The sequence below is a fragment of the Mesocricetus auratus genome, unplaced genomic scaffold (assembly GCF_017639785.1).
Source record: "Mesocricetus auratus isolate SY011 unplaced genomic scaffold, BCM_Maur_2.0 Super-Scaffold_4256, whole genome shotgun sequence".
NCBI classification, from domain to species: domain Eukaryota; kingdom Metazoa; phylum Chordata; class Mammalia; order Rodentia; family Cricetidae; genus Mesocricetus; species Mesocricetus auratus.
The window spans coordinates 50,154,499-50,170,262 of record NW_024429182.1 but is presented as its reverse complement, the minus strand read 5'-3'; the positions used below and the strand labels follow the sequence as shown (position 1 = coordinate 50,170,262).

The following is a 15,764-nucleotide window of genomic DNA, read 5'->3' as shown; positions in this document are numbered from 1 at the left end:
CTCCTATAAGAGCTCTTGGTGCAAGCCTTTAATCCCAGCACTCTAGAGACAGGCAGGTGAATCTCCTCAGCTTGAGGCCATCATGGTCTGCAGAGCAAGTTTCAGGACAGCCAGGGCTACACGGAGAAACACTGTCTCAAAAATAAAATCCAATCACTGCTATTGACTCCCTACCCACCTAGCTGACCTGAGTCTACATAATAAGGATGATGGTGTTTAGGACATCGAGTGTAAAGACCAATGCTCACTATATCCCTGACAGATGAATTTTGTTTCTGTTTTGAGACAGCGTCTCTCTATGTAGCTTTGGTTGTCAGGGTATTTCCTATGTGGACAATGCTGGCCTTAAACTTCCAAGTACTGGGACTAAAGACTTAATCACCATGCCCAGTTTGATTTTTTGAAGCAAGATCTCTCTACATAACCCTGGTTGTCATGGAAAGTTCTGTGTAGACCAGGCTGGCCTCAAACTCAGAGATCCACCTGCATCTGCCACCCAAATGTTGAGATTAAAGGTGTGCGCCATCATGCGGGATCTGATGCTGTGCTGTTTTGTTGTGGGCTTTTTTGTTTTGTTTTTTCCTGGCAATTTGTGGAGAATCTAAAAGAGATAGGATTTCGTTTAATTCATACAGGTTTCACACTTGGCACGGTACTGAGCCAGGCGGGCTGAAGGAAGAGAAGCTGTGCATTGGTTAAGGTTCCTGCTCCGATGGAGCTCACATTCCAATTTTCTATTTCGTCATAATCCATCGTAGAGGCGAGGAAAGCTGGGTGGGAATAGGCCTGCGGCTGGCAAGGAGCTGAGCTGCGACTTACAAGCTGCCTGGGATCTCACCGACCGAGACTGTGAGCCGTTACACCCACTCAGAGGCTAGGTCTTCGTTTTTTGTGGCTCTGGTCCCGGATTCTCAGAGTTCAGGGCTGCTGCAGCCCGCTCAACTCCAGCGCAAACACCGACACAACTGGCACAGTGGAGAAGCAGGAAGGCGGGGACGGCCAGCAAGCCATTGCGCCCCGAACTACTGCTGAGGGCGGGCCTCGGAGGGCCTGGCCCCGCCCCTTCGAGGCAGCCCTGCTTCTGCGCAGGCGCAGAGAGCGCGTTCTCGCCCCGCGGCACCGCCCACATCCTGGGGACGTCGGCGGCGCGCGACGTGCTTCGCCGGATAAATGCGGTGGCGCCGGTCGTAGGAGCGCTTCAGTCCTGAGCGCCAAGGCGTCCGGGCGTTTGGTGGCGGCAGGTTCTGCGCCTGAGCCCTCCCCTGTACCTGCCTGTACCATGGCGGACGAAGGGAAGTCATACAACGGTTAGTTCGGGGCCTCGGGTCGGGAGGCGGCGCGGTGGGCCGGAGTGGGCGGCCCCGGCCTAGGCCGCAAACCCGGGGGCGGGAGGCCGCGAGGAGCTCTGCGTCCGTGGGCTGCGGTGGCCGCGCGGGCAAGGATGGGGCGCCGCGGGACACAGGGGCTCCAGAGTCGCCCGGATTCTGGCGTTGGAGGACCTGTGGCTCAGGGGTGGGGTGACAAGATTTCCTTTGAACTTTGAGGGTGGTTGATGCCTGTCAATTCAGTTTGGCGACCCGACTCTTCCTTTAAATGTGAGTCAGTAGTACCTTGTTCGTGGGCTGCTTTGGTGCCTGTTTTTAATTTTTTTTCAACGCGATCAGTCGGTCTTTCAGCTTGCTCCTTAATGTTTACCAGTTTCCTAGTCCTAACGATTACCTTGGCTTGTTAATTCATGGTGGTGTTTAGGATAGCATGACAGCTGATTGAATCTGTAGTTGGCTGTGCTAACCCCAACTGAGTTAAACTTTCAGGCCTTGTTTTCCGCCTCTTTCATGTGGGTATCTGTCTTCCCAAGTTTGTGTGTGTGTGTGTGTGTGTGTGTGTGTGTGTGTGTGTGTGTGTGTGTGTGTGTGTGTGTAAGAGAGGGGGGGGAGGAGAGAGTGTGTGTGTATGAGATCGTTTGTACCTGGAATATAGTGGCTGGAAGTGGAGATTCTTCAGTGAACCTTAATTGCACTGTTTCTTCACTAGGGTCAGTTGGTGACGGTAATTGTTTACAGGACACTAGATATTAGGTAGATTTCTTTGGACGTTATGAATCTTTTTGTGTTTGTGTGGTGCTGATTTATCCAGGGACTGAAAAATCTTCAGCCCAGTGAACCATTATTTTATCTAAAATGTAATTACATGCTGGGTGGTAGTGGTGCCCAACTTTAATCCTAGCACTCAGGAGGCAGAGGCAGGTGGATCTCTCTAAGTTCGAGGCCAGCCTGGTCTACAGAGTGAGTTCCAGTACAGCTACACAGAGAAACCCTGTTTCAAAAAACTATGTATGTATGTAAGTATGTGTATGCATATATATGTATGTATATATGTGTGTGTGTATGTTTTAACAGGATCTCCTCCCTCCAGTTACTTCCATGTCTCCCCCCTCCCCAAATTCCTACAACCTGCTGAGTCCATTTAGTGTAGCTTGCATGTACTAAGGTTAACCGTTTGGGCTTGGACAACCATTTAGGGAGTTCATCCCTGTGGAACATTAATTCTCCCTTATAGGGCCAGCCTTAGTACCCCAGGCTGGCCTCATAGTCAGTCTTTCTGTGCCAGCTTCCCAAGTCTGGTATTGTAGGGTACCATCATACTTATTTATTTTGTGCTAGGAGTTGAACACAAGGCCTGGCCTACACCAGGCAGTCCCCTCCCACAGAGCTATTCCCATCCTTTTTTGTTGCTTTTTTTTTGTTTGTTTGTTTGTTTTGAGATGGTCTCACTAAGTTACCCAGACTGACTTGAAGTTTCAAATTCTCCTGCCTCAGCCTCAGTCTGGCGATCTTTGTGTGTGTGAAGGATAGAGGTAAGCACTTTATCAACGGAGCTGTATCCTAAGTCCTTCTTTTGTGTATTTGCCTACATGTATAAACACATACCTACTTGCACAGTCTGGCCTTGAACTCTACAAAGAGGAGGATGACCTTGAGCCTTTCTGATCCCCTCTTAAAAACAGTGTACTACTACATTTGGTTTTATTTCCTTTTTTTTCTTTTATTTTTTTGAGACAAGGTCTTAATGTGTAGCTCTGACTATTCTGGAACTCACTGTATAGACCAGGATAACCTTGAAAACTCACAAAGATCTGTCTGCCTATGTCTAGCTTATTTTCCTTTTTTTTTTTTTTTTTTTTTTTTTGAGATAGTGTTTCTCTGTATTGCTTTTGGAGGCTGTCCTGGAACTCACTGTATAGACCAGGCTGGCTTTGAATTCAGAGATCCATCTGCATCTGCCTCTCTGCCTCTCTGCTTCGAGTGCTGGTATTATAGGCGTGCACCAACAATGCCCGGCTTTTTTTTTTTTTTTTTGAAACATGGCTTATTTGTGTAACATCCCTGGCTATCCTGGAACTCACTTTGTAGACCAGGCTGGCCTTGAACTCACAGAGCTTCAGACACAGTGTATTCAAAAACATTCCAGGACTTTGATGTGAAACTGACACCAGAGTCTGAATCTAGAAGTCCCTTGAGGTGCAGTTCATTTTTGCTCACAGAAACTAGCATTTCCTAAATTCAGAATGACAGTTTGGGAGCAACAACGTAGTAGTTGTTGTTATATGGTTTTAAAATAGGTCATATTTGTAAGACTTTTTTTATTTTTTGAGACAGGATCTCATATAGTCCAGGATGGCTTTGAACTCTTGTATAACTGAGGCCTCTACTTCCCAATTGCTGGAATTAATAGTTGTTTCCTACATCTGGCTCTGTGGCCATCATTTGTATGTACAGGCAAAAGTTCGAAAATTTCAGGTGGTTTTCAGGGGTGCCATGTTTCACTTTTTATGTAGAAACTAGTTTCTGGTTCACTTTTTTTTTTTTTTCAAAAAATTTTTCTTAAACATTTATTTATTTAGGCCCAGCAGTGTGGGCACACACCTTTAATCCCAGCACTTTGGGAGGCAGGAGGCAGAGGCAGGTGGATCTTTGTTAGAAGCCAGCCTGGTCTACAGAGCAAGTTCTAGGACAACCTCCAAAGCTACAGAGAAACCCTGTCTTGAAAAAATAATTATTTATTTCTTATGTATACAGTGTTCTGTCTGCATGAATGCCTGTGTTCTAGAAGAGGGTATCGGATTTCATTATAGGTGGTTGTGAGCCACCATGTGGTTGTGGAAATTGAACTATGTACCTCTGAAAGAACAGTCAGTGCTCTTAACCTCTGAGCCGTCTGTCTAGCCCTTCACTTTTTTCTTTAACTTTAATGATTTTTGACAATTTTATACATATACACAATGCATTGTGATAATATTCACCTTTCATTACTTTTTCTTTTAAAGATTAGTTTTAGTTTTCTCCGCCTGGGTATTTTGCCTGCATATGTGTGTCTGGTGCATAGAAGAAGGTATAGGATCCCCTGGAACTACAAAGGCTACCTCCATACAGACACCTGTGCCCTGGCCAGGGGAAAGAACTTTTTATAGGTCTTCAACATCAAGAACAAGTTATTAGAAAGCTGTAGGGGTCTGAAGAGATGACTTGAGAGCACTGTACTCTTCCAGAGGACTAGCTTTGATTTCCCAGCATTCATGTTGCAGAGCTGCCATGTGGATGCTAGGAACCAATTCTGGGTCCTAATCATTGAGCCATCTCTCCAGCCTCTAACCCAGATTTCTTTTTTCTTTAAACCATTTTATTTCTTAAAATTTTAATTGTTACTTATTTGTCAGGGGGTGGGTCAGAAGGGTATCAGATCACCTGGAGCTGGAGTTACAGGCAGTTGTGAGATATCTGATGTGGATGCTGGGAATTGAACTCAGGTCCTCTGCAAGAATAGTATGTTCTCTTAACCACTGAATTATCTCCCCAGCTCTAACCCACAGATTTATAAAGTTGTTCATATGAACTTGTGGAGAGAATCTCCAGTTCCCTACACCCTTTTAGACTTTATTTTGTTTTAGGACAGGATCTCACATAGCCCAGGTTGATCTTTAAATTTAGTATGTAATAGCAAATGATCTTGAGCTCCAGATTCTCCTGCCTCTTCCTCCCAACTGTTAGTATAATAAGCATGGGCTGCCATACCCAAATGAAAAATGCTGTTTTTGTTATTGTTGTTGTCTGTTTTGAGGCTATGCTGGGGATCAAACCCAGGTCCTTGAGTGTACCAGACAAGCATTTTACCACTGGGCTACATTCTTTTTCCTCGTTGACTTTTACATGTATGTGAGCGCTTTGCCTGCTTGCTTGTACATCTGTGTAACACAGGAGTGCCTGGGGTGCCCATGGAAGCCTCTGGAATGAAGTTGTAGATGGTTGGGCACTGCACTGTGGTCCTCTAGAAGAGCTGCCAGTGCTCTTAAGAATGAGATGTCTAGCCAGGTAGTCATCAGAAACCACCCCTCCAGCAGCTAGCAGCAGAAGATGTAGAGACCCACACCCAAACATTAGAAACCCCATGGAAGAGGGGAAGGAATGAGTGTAAGAGCCAGAGGAGTGACAGGAATATGGCTCACAGAATCAAGTAGAGACTGACTGAAGCAGTAGTCACGAAGCCTGCATGGATTTGTGCTAGGTCCTCTACATGTAAGCTGTGGCTATTTAGCTTGAGGTTTTTGTGGGACTCCTAACAGTGGGAGTTGGGGTATCTCTGATTTTCTTGCCTGCTCTTGGGACCATTTTCCTCCTCCCGAGTTGCCTTGTAAAGCCTTAATATGAGGATCTGTGTCTAGTCTAATTGCATCTTGTTATACTGTCTTTGGTTGACATCACTGGGAGAACTGCTCTTTTCTGGTGGGGAATGAAGGAGCAGTGGATTGGGGGGCAGAGAGGGAAACCTGGGAGGAGTGGAGGGAGGGGAGGCTATGGTCAGTATGTATTGTATGAGAGAAGAATAAATTTAAAAAGTCATCTTGCCAGGTGGTGCATGCCTTTAATCCCAGTGCGCAGGAGGCAAAGGCAGGTGATCTCTAAATTCAGGGACAGTCTCAGCTACACAGAGAAACCCTGTATCTAGAAACAAAGAATGAGTCATCTTTCTAACCCTTGAGATACATTTCCCCCCTCCCTTCTTTTTTTCTTTCTTTTTGAGACAGGGTTTCTCTGTGTAGCCCTGGCTGTCCTGGAAATCGCTCTGTAGACCAGGCTGGCCTTGAACTCAGCGATCCACCTGCCTCTGCCTCTGCCTCTGCCTCCAGAGCACTGAGATTAAAGACGTGTGCCACCACAGCCTATAGACCTACAGTTTTCCAATAACTTGTTCTTGATGTTGGTGCCCTACAGAAAGTTCTTTGCTCTAGCCTGGACATAAGCGTCTATATGGAGGTAGCCTTTGTAGTTAGTGTCTGGCTTTCCAAGGAGTACAAAGTGGCCACACCAAGACCATATTACTAATTTTTGTGTCTTTTTACAATTCTAGAGCATGATGACCGTGTTAGTTTCCCTCAGAGAAGAAAGAAAGGCCGAGGGCCTTTCCGATGGAAGTGTGGTGAGGGGAATCGTCGGTCTGGAAGAGGTGGTTCTGGCATACGGTCCTCCAGGTTTGAGGAAGATGATGGAGATGTGGCAATGAATGATCCCCAAGATGGCCCCCGAGTCAGATAGTAAGTGACTAATTGGTCTGCTTTAAATAGTGGCTCGCTGAATTATATAGTCCTGTTATTGCCTTTGTTGTTTCTCTTCTCACTTTGTAAAGTGATACTTGACCAAACAATTTCGTAGCTGTAGTTTCAGTAGCAGGACAGGTTCATCTTTCCTTGTGTTTATGGAAATTTAATTCTGCTTCCCAACAGCAATCCCTATCCCAACCGGCCTAACCGTCGGGGGGATGCTTGGCATGATCGAGATCGAATTCATATTACAGTAAGGCGAGACAGAGCTCCTCAGGAGAGAGGAGGGGCTGGTACCAGCCAAGATGGGACCACCAAGAACTGGTTCAAGATTACAGTGAGTACCTTGGGAGAACAGATGATTCAGGGAATGGGACCGTACTCAGGGAAGGTGTCTGACACCCACCTCCAGCCCCTCAAGTCTGTTTTCTCCAATGTTTACTCAACAACCAAGCATCACATTTATCCACCTTTCCCTCTTAGTATTTAAAACATCTAAAAACAAGATTAAGAAAGGGAGTTGAGGATAGGCACAGTTACAGGTAGAAGGGAAATCTGATGAGTGTGATCAGGGGGTTAGGAGGTAGAATAAAGACTGTGGAGGTTCTGTGGGGCAGGTAAGGTACACATAATACCTGAGAGTCTAGAATTAATACATGTGATATGTGGCCATGTTGTCTGAACCATCTTACCATGAATAATAAGTATATGGAAAGAATTATTTTTAAAATTTTTATTTTTAAATTTAAATTAGAAACAAGGTTGATTTACATGTCAATCCCAGGTCTCTCTTCCTTTCCCTCCCTTCCTCCCATGCCCTCCCATTAACCCCCTGATGGAAAGAATTATAAGGAAGTCTTTATTTCACATGGAAACCATACATTTAGTCTAGTCTCTTCTCCTCCTCCTCCTTCTCCTCCTCCTCCTCCTCTTCTTTCTCCTTCTCCTCCTCCTCTTTTTTTTAAATTTCAAGACAGGGTTTCCCTGTGTAACAGTCCTGGCTGTCCTGGAACTCACTTTCTAGACAAGATTGGCCTCAAACTAATAGAGATCCACCTGCCTCTGTCTCCTGAGTGCTGGGATTAAAGGTGTGTGCCAATATGCCCGGCACATCTGGTCCTTTCTTTAGAAGAAAAACCAGTTATTTTGTGGTAGAAGGGCTGTACCAGCCTCATGCATGTAAGCATGCCTGGTGCCTTCTATCACTGAGCCTCATGCATGCATGTTAAGTATGTCTTCTATCTCTGAGCTCCATCCCAAAGCTCTGGAAACCTTTTCAGTCTTGGCAGAAAATACAAAAAGAAAATTGAAATGTGCTGCCCTTCTCTCTCATTTCCAGATTCCTTATGGCAAAAAGTATGACAAAGCGTGGCTCCTGAGCATGATTCAGAGCAAGTGCAGTGTCCCCTTCAACCCCATTGAGGTAAGGCCAGGGCAGGCTTGGGAGGTTGGTAAAGGCCTGTATGCTTCAAATCTCATGTTCTTGTTCTGCCTTCTTCTAGTTTCACTATGAAAACACACGGGCCCAGTTTTTTGTGGAAGATGCCAGTACAGCTTCTGCGTTAAAGGCTGTGAACTATAAGATTCACGATCGAGAAAACAGAAGGGTATGTTAAACAAAGGGCCTGGTGTGGCCTAGGTCGACGCTGCTGCACTGAGTATTAGGTCTGGGGACTGGGCTTACCTCTAGTGGACTCACTCTTGCCTTTGTCTTCTCTCCAGATATCTATCATCATCAACTCCTCTGCTCCTCCCCGAACTGTTCAGAATGAACTGAAGCCTGAACAAGTAGAGCAGCTCAAGGTGAGTGAGACTGGTCTAAGTGGTCCAGCGGTCTTTAGAAATCTCCGTCAGTGATCACTGAACCTTTTGTTTTGTCTTTCTTCATGTAGCTGACCATGAGCAAACGGTATGATGGCTCCCAACAAGCACTTGACCTGAAGGGCCTCCGCTCAGACCCAGGTGTGACACCAGCCACCCGGCTAGAGGGGCAGGGAGCGTCAGTCTGTATAACACTGGTGTGAGCATCAGTCTGTATAACACTGATGTGACAAGTCCTCTCAGACTTCCGTTTCTTTCTCCTTTCTCAAGATTTGGTGGCCCAGAACATCGATGCTGTTCTAAACCGGAGAAGCTGCATGGCTGCCACCCTGCAGATCATTGAAGAGAACATTCCTGAGGTGCAGCTTCTTTTTTTGCATGAGAAAGCAAAAAAAAGAGTGGGATAAATAGGGTAGGGGCCTGATGAGGGGTGAGAGACCAGGCTTGCCTCTGGTCTACATGTGGTAACACTTCTAAATTTTTTCTGTTTACAGCTATTGTCTTTGAACTTGAGCAACAACAGACTATACAAGCTGGATGATATGTCCAGCATTGTACAGAAAGCGCCGAACCTGAAGACCCTAAATCTCTCTGGAAACGAAGTAAGGACTGATAACATAGTGATGCTTTTATTGTTAATAGCTACTGAGGATGAGTGGATGGAAGTTGGTTCTCTCCTTCCACTGTGGGCTCTTGGGCTGGAGTGTCGGCTGTGAGGCTTGTGTAGTAAGAATTTCTGCCACTGAGCCATTACACTGACTCTGGCTATTGTTATGTTGGGGGAGGGTGGGAAGAGTTTGGGTGGCCATGGTGGGAGGCAAGAAAGGAAACTTAGCATTTGGGAGAGTGGAGATCCAGCTGCTATCCTTTTTTTTTTTTTTTTTTTTTTTTTTTTTTAAAGATTTATTTGTGGGGACTGGAGAGATGGCTGGACTGGAGAGATGGCTCAGAGATTAAGAACACTGACTGCTCTTCCAGAGGTCCTGAGTTCAATTCCCAGTAATCTTGAAAAAAAAAAGATTTATTTGTGTATTATGTATACAGTGTTTGCCTACATGCCTGCAGGCCAGAAGAGGACACCAGATCTCATTACAGATGGTTGTCAGCCACCATGTGGTTACTGGGAATTGAACTCAGGACCTCTGGAAGAGCGGCTAGTGCTGTTAACCTCTGAGCTCTCTCCAATCCCAGCTGCTATCCTTACTTGGGTCTCTTTCTTCCCTTTTGCCCTCCCCTTACTCTTCACAGTTGAAATCTGAACGGGAATTAGACAAGATAAAAGGGCTGAAGTTGGAAGAGCTGTGGCTTGACAGAAACCCAATGTGTGATAACTTCCGAGACCAGTCCACGTATATCAGGTCAGTTGTAGCCTCTGTCTCCCCTCCTGGGGACCTTCACCCCCTGGGAGGCTGAGCTAATGCACCCTGACCAGTGCCCGTCTACAGGAGAACATGCAGCCCTGAGCTGGAACCACCTGTTCTTTGGGAGGAGGATAACGTATTCCTTTCTGCCTTTCTGTGTCTCCCAGCTTTCTCCCAGATTTCTTTTCTTTCCTTCTTACCTGACTACTGTTCTCTGGTTTTCTGACCGTTCTCCTCCACCTTGAACACAGCGCTTTCTAGAATCTCCCTACCTGTTGTTCCAGGAAGGGCACCTCCCATTTTCTGTTGTGCTACGGGGGTGTCTTATGTATGCCCCAACCATGTGATTGTCTTTAGCCAAAAGCCTAGTGTACTCAGGATGAGAAAGTCCTCTCTAACTGGGACTGCCTACTGAGATGAACCTCCTTTGTCATTTGATGGTCCCTCTTGCCATTGTGCCAAGAGGGACTCTTCTCATGATCCACTTACCCAAGGCTGTGGCCTGGTCTTTCCTGCCCATGCTGAGGTTGATGCCTCTGGGAGACTAGTATCATGCTGTTGGTCTCTCTTGCCCTGTGCTGTGAGCTGGGCCCTTCCTGGAGAAGAAACCTGGGTTCCCTAAGAAGTGACCAAAGCCGGGGCCCCGCCAGCAGGCGAGGGGATCCCAAGGCAGCTGCTGGGCGTGGAGGCCACGGGAGCATCTGCTACCAAGGAGACAAAGAAATGGCCCTGTCAGGGGCATTGCCCCTCCCACACTTGCACACCTCACATCACCCTGCTTGGCCCCGGAGGATGGCTGGTTAGCCAGAGACGGGTAAGATTCCTCAGGGAAGGAACAACCTAAGACAGGCACAGTCGCAGAGGGGCCATCAGGAGAGAACTTGGGGGCCAACTGAGGTGGGGCACAGACCCTCACCCCCCCAACTCCGGCAGGGGCCTGAACCCTCATGTCTTCTGAGGGAGGTCTCCTGGCCCCATGGCTGCTTTACTTCCCACGCCCAGCTCAGACCGGGACCCAGGGAGCAGACAGAGACCTGGCCAACAGTGACTACAAACCCGCTATAGTAGGATCTGTTCTCCATTTCTACCTTGGAACTACAGGAAAAGGGGCAGCTGAAGGAAAGGGCTGTGTCAGGAGGTCTGTCTTTCTCCCATTCTTTCTAAGTTCTTTGCCTTCAGTTCTGCTGTCCCTGTTGCTTTGCCTCCTTTCCTTATCTGCCCATCTCTCGCTTGTCCCTCCCCTGCCTACCTTTTCTTTTTCTCTTCTTTCCCTTGGCCTCTTCTTTTGCCTTCTTTCCTCTTGAGCCCTGTCTTGCTCATCTCCCTGCCCCAACATCCTGTGCCATACTTGTGGTGTGTTCTGGTCTTGGCCAAGGCCAGACCTGGCAGAACTGGTGGATACCTGTTGAGGCAGCGGAGCCCCTGGGCTCTCACCCCATTCCCTCCTCCCGGGGCTGCACAGGTGAGTAGGTGGAAGGTAAGGGGGGCAAGGTGGGGAAGGCGGCCCTAGGCTTAAAGCCTGGGCTGAGAGTGTTCCTCCTGTGGCACTCGGGATCAGGCAATGAGAAGAGACAGCCAGCCTTCAAGGCAGTCCAGAAGGGGTGCTCCTGGTGAGGAGGGGAATGGGGGTTCTCGTCCCCAAGTGCAGACTGGGAAGGAGTGGGTGATGAGCAGGATGGGATGGGCTGTTCCTCGGGTTTTTGGTGTATTTGCTCCTAGAGCAGCCCAGGAGGCATGATGGCTCTGAAGCGTCACTTACTTCTGTCCCGTTCTTGACAGCGCCGTTCGAGAAAGATTTCCCAAGTTATTACGCCTGGTAAGTTTAGCACTTCGTTCTCTTCTAACAAGCACAACCAAGGCCTTGCCTCTGCTCTGTGACCACCAGTGTGGGTGTGGAGATCTCTTTGAAGACCTGCTAGCCGTGGTGGCCATCACCCTAGAAAAGCTCACATGAGACTCCTACACATCCTCTATGCCTTTTATGATTGACTTCTGGCCCATTCCTCTTAGCTTTTCTGTGTGCTTACAGATCAAGTCGTTCCTCCGTTTGACACGTTACATTCACTTTTTCCACAGGATGGCCATGAGCTGCCCCCTCCAATTGCCTTTGATGTTGAAGCCCCCACAATGCTACCACCCTGCAAGGTCAGAATGGGTTAGAATTAGAAATTCATGAGTGGGAAGCATATTGGTCCTGTGATCCTAATGTATTGTTTGATTTCAGGGAAGCTATTTTGGAACAGAGAACCTAAAGAGTTTGGTCCTGCACTTCTTGCAGCAGTGAGTATCCCAAGAGCCCCTGGGGCTGGGGATAGTGGCCTGTGCATAGCTTCCTACTGTGTCCCTCTGCTTTCAGACACAGAACTCAGACTCTTCCTTTCACTTTCCTTTAGGTACTATGCAATTTATGACTCAGGAGACCGCCAGGGGCTCCTGGATGCCTACCATGATGGCGCCTGTTGCTCACTAAGCATTCCTTCCATCCCTCAGAACCCTGCCCGGTGAGTGTCATGTGTCAGAACCTACCCATAACCACAAGGTTCACTGGGATACAGGCCACAGTTCTGATCACCATCTTCCCCTCCTATTTTCCAGAAGCAACTTGGCTGAATACTTCAAAGACAGTAGAAATGTGAAGAAGCTTAAAGATCCCAGTGAGTATGTCAATCAAAATGGAACAGTCATTAGAGCTAGCTAGTGCAGGTGTGTCCTGACCTTGGTTTCTCTTCCTTCTGCTTGCAGCCCTGCGGTTCCGGCTGTTGAAGCATACACGTCTCAACGTTGTTGCCTTCCTCAACGAGTTACCCAAAACTCAACATGACATCAATTCCTTTGTGGTAGACATAAGTGCCCAAACAGTAAGCATATATTCTTGTGACAGAAGCCCAGAACTGGGGTGGGTGATGGCGCAGTACTCCCGGGTGAGGGAGCTCAGGCTCTGGTTGGGAGCCTCCATCGCTTGATGCCTTTTCTCTTTCAGAGCACACTGCTGTGTTTCTCTGTCAATGGAGTTTTCAAGGAAGGTAAGAATCTTGAGTCCTCCTGAGTCTTTCTCTGTATCCTTAGTTTCCCAGCTATCTTCTCATCCCTTTTCTTCTCTGACCTTCTTATTTTATCCAGACCATCTTAACTCCTACCTGTCTTAGATACAGTGTGACAAAAACTTGGGGACCAGAACAGTGTAGATGGAAGAGTCAGCCAGGTCTGCATTTCCAGCCCTGTGTTTGCTCTGTGGGTCTGGGAAAGTTACTGAACCTCATTCTTTTTTTTCTGTTTGTTTAATGAGGTTCTTAATACTCTTGCAGTGTTGCTTTAGGAAGTGAAGTGACTTCAGATGTTTTGCCACGCCACAGGCTAAGCACTTTCCAAGTTGTTTCACTTAACTTCCTATTACTGTCCTTCCTGTTAACTATCCTCCCTGCTCTGTCCCTTTATCCTATTTCTGTTCCCCTGTGTCCAAATAACCATCCTTACACCTGACCAAGTTAGGATTCTCTGTATCAAATACTGGGATTGAGAATTCTTTGTAAAGATTAAGCCTGAGTGACTCTAAGGAGCCATTGCTGCTGTTCTCATTGCAGTGGATGGGAAGTCTCGAGATTCTTTACGTGCGTTCACGAGAACATTTATTGCTGTTCCTGCCAGCAATTCAGGGTAAGTGGTCAGCTTATCAGGGTAAATATCAGTCTCAGTCTCAGACCAGCAGTGTGGTAACTGGAAAGAATTCTTCCTCAGGAGTTACCTGAGTGGCAGAAAAGCAATAGGAAGTTCATGAAGCCTGAGAACAACTATGAGTAGGTTGGGGACTGAATATATAATAATTCTAGTGTGTTTGGGAGATAATCCTCCTAAACACCTAGTCTGTAGTCAAAAATAAAAAAAGTTACATGGGATGGATATTAACCAGATCTGAGAACAGAGACAGTGTAGAAGGGTGAGATTTGTCCATTTATTTAAGGTGTTCTTTGTCTCCAAGGCTATGTATTGTAAATGATGAACTATTTGTGCGGAATGCCAGCCCTGAGGAAATCCAAAGAGCCTTCGCCATGCCTGCACCCACACCTTCCTCCAGCCCAGTACCCACGCTCTCCCCAGAACAACAGGAAATGTTGCAAGCATTCTCTACCCAGTCTGGCATGAACCTCGAGTGGTCTCAGAAGTAAGTCTTGAGCATGGATAGGGCCAAGAGGAATCAGATGGCCTGACAGTGAATAATAGTGCTTTTAAAAAAAGATTCCACCAAAAAGCGTTGATGGTGCACGCCTTTAATCCCCGCACTCAGGAGGCAGCACTCACTCTGTGAGTTCAAAGCCAGCCTGGTCTACACAGCAAGTTCCAGGACAGCCTCCAAAGCCACAGAGATACCCTGTCTTGAGGGGGAAAAAAATCCTACTAAGATTTCTGCATAAACTATAAAGTTCCAAAACACAAATGAAGAATGAATTGTTTCCCCCCCAGTAGAATGAGGGGTTGGATCTAGAATTCATATATGTGAGACAAACACTACCAGTAAGCTAATTTCCCTCGCCCTCTTTTTGTTGTTTTGAGACAGGGTCACACTATGTACTTGTCTGGCTTTGAACTCAATATCTGCCTACCTCTTCCTCCAGAGTAGTGTGATTAAAGGAATGAGTCATTAACCAGCTCTTTACCAAGCCCTGGACTCAGTGGTCCTCATCAAAGGGAGCTGTGACTATTAGGTGTAATCCTGGTTCCAGAGTCCTTTTTATATATGGTTCTGTAATGTAGTTTTGCTTTGAGACAGGGTTTTATTCACTGTGTACTTGGCTGCTTGGAAGTTCCTATGTAGCTCAGGTTTGCCTCAGATTCAGGAACTCCCACCTGCTTCAACCTCCCGAGCGGTGGGATTAAAGGCCTGTACCATCTTGCCCACCTGCAACTTGGTTTTTAAGCCCTGATTATCCTTCCCTTCCAGTCTAAAATTACTTTGGTCATTTTTGCTGGACATTTTGACATTTTAATGTTTGTATAAGTGGTGCAACAATGTATAAATTTACTAGACAACTTTGATGTCTTTCTCCTTGAGATGGATTCTAGAGTGACTTTTTTTAAGTGATCATAGTGACTGCATTTTGGTTCTCATGTGGCTTCCTATTTTACTCCCACTCCAGGTGCCTTCAAGACAACAACTGGGACTACACCAGATCTGCTCAGGCCTTCACTCATCTCAAGGTATAGCATGGAAATTGTGTGGCTGAAAACAGGGTGCTCTGAGCTTTGGAAAGGGTCAGATGAAGGCTGGGTGTAGTGGTGCTTGCCTTTAATTCCAGCACTTGGGAAGCAGAGGCAGCCAGATTGAATTTAAAGCCAGCCTGGCCGGGCGTTGGTGGCGCATGCCTTTAATCCCAGCACTCGGGAGGCAGTGGCAGGCAGATCTCTGTGAGTTCGAGACCAGCCTGGTCTACAGAGTGAGTCCAGGACAGCCTCCAAAACAATACAGAGAAACCCTGTCTCAAAAAATCAAAAAAAAATAAAATATAAAAAAATAAAGCCAGCCTGGTCTATATAGAGTGCCAGCTCACATGAGCGGGCACGGCAGATGGGAAAGGAGTCCTCAGGCTCTCTATTAACCCCTTTTCTCTTTCTGCAGGCCAAGGGCAAGATTCCAGAAGTAGCGTTCATGAAATGATCACAGGAAAAGCCCCCTTGTAAATAGCCCGTGGATAATATTGTCTGGCTGTCATCTGCCATCTCCTGTCCAGCCCGAGGCCAGCCTGTAACTGTGACTGAGGAGGGAGGGCTGCCTCATCCTCACCTACCTTCTGGAAGACTTACAGAAGACTTCTGGAAGATTGAGCCTCATGGTGCCAGGAAGCCAAAGCTTACTTTGTAGAGCTGACACTAAACTACCCGAAGGACTTAGGTGCTCTGTGTACTTAACCCCTGATTCCCTTTACTTTTTAAGATAAAGAGTGATATTGTACTTTGTGTCCCATTACTGGCTTGTTTCCCTCAAAGCGGGAGGG

At 46.9% G+C, this 15,764-nt stretch overlaps 1 protein-coding gene across 2 annotated transcripts; it reads left to right on the top strand.

Moving 5' to 3' along the window:
- The first annotated feature begins 777 nt into the window (after positions 1 to 777).
- Positions 778 to 15,721, top strand: Nxf1 (nuclear RNA export factor 1). 2 transcript variants are annotated; one of them, XM_005063876.4, is made up of 21 exons: positions 778 to 1,307; positions 6,406 to 6,589; positions 6,779 to 6,932; positions 7,935 to 8,018; positions 8,098 to 8,202; positions 8,318 to 8,398; positions 8,488 to 8,557; positions 8,687 to 8,775; positions 8,911 to 9,018; positions 9,665 to 9,774; positions 11,557 to 11,593; positions 11,854 to 11,922; positions 12,002 to 12,057; positions 12,171 to 12,278; positions 12,373 to 12,431; positions 12,520 to 12,635; positions 12,758 to 12,800; positions 13,359 to 13,431; positions 13,754 to 13,936; positions 14,910 to 14,970; positions 15,389 to 15,721. In XM_005063876.4, the coding sequence occupies exons 1-21, from the start codon at positions 1,280 to 1,282 to the stop codon at positions 15,425 to 15,427; spliced, it is 1,857 nt and encodes a 618-aa protein (XP_005063933.1). In that variant the 5' UTR covers positions 778 to 1,279; the 3' UTR covers positions 15,428 to 15,721. The 2 variants fall into 2 exon arrangements, with proteins under 2 accessions (XP_005063933.1, XP_040604012.1); XM_040748078.1 differs by lacking the exon at positions 778 to 1,307 and adding an exon at positions 1,488 to 1,595.
- The last annotated feature ends 43 nt before the right edge of the window (positions 15,722 to 15,764 follow it).

Bases quoted from the DNA above. Each gene is read 5' to 3' on its own strand.
- Nxf1 (XM_005063876.4), top strand. From the start codon at position 1,280: ATGGCGGACGAAGGGAAGTCATACAACG. The intron at 9,019-9,664 runs GTAAGGACTGAT...TACTCTTCACAG, and splicing joins TAAATCTCTCTGGAAACGAA to TTGAAATCTGAACGGGAATT. The intron at 11,594-11,853 runs GTAAGTTTAGCA...CTTTTTCCACAG, and splicing joins TTCCCAAGTTATTACGCCTG to GATGGCCATGAGCTGCCCCC.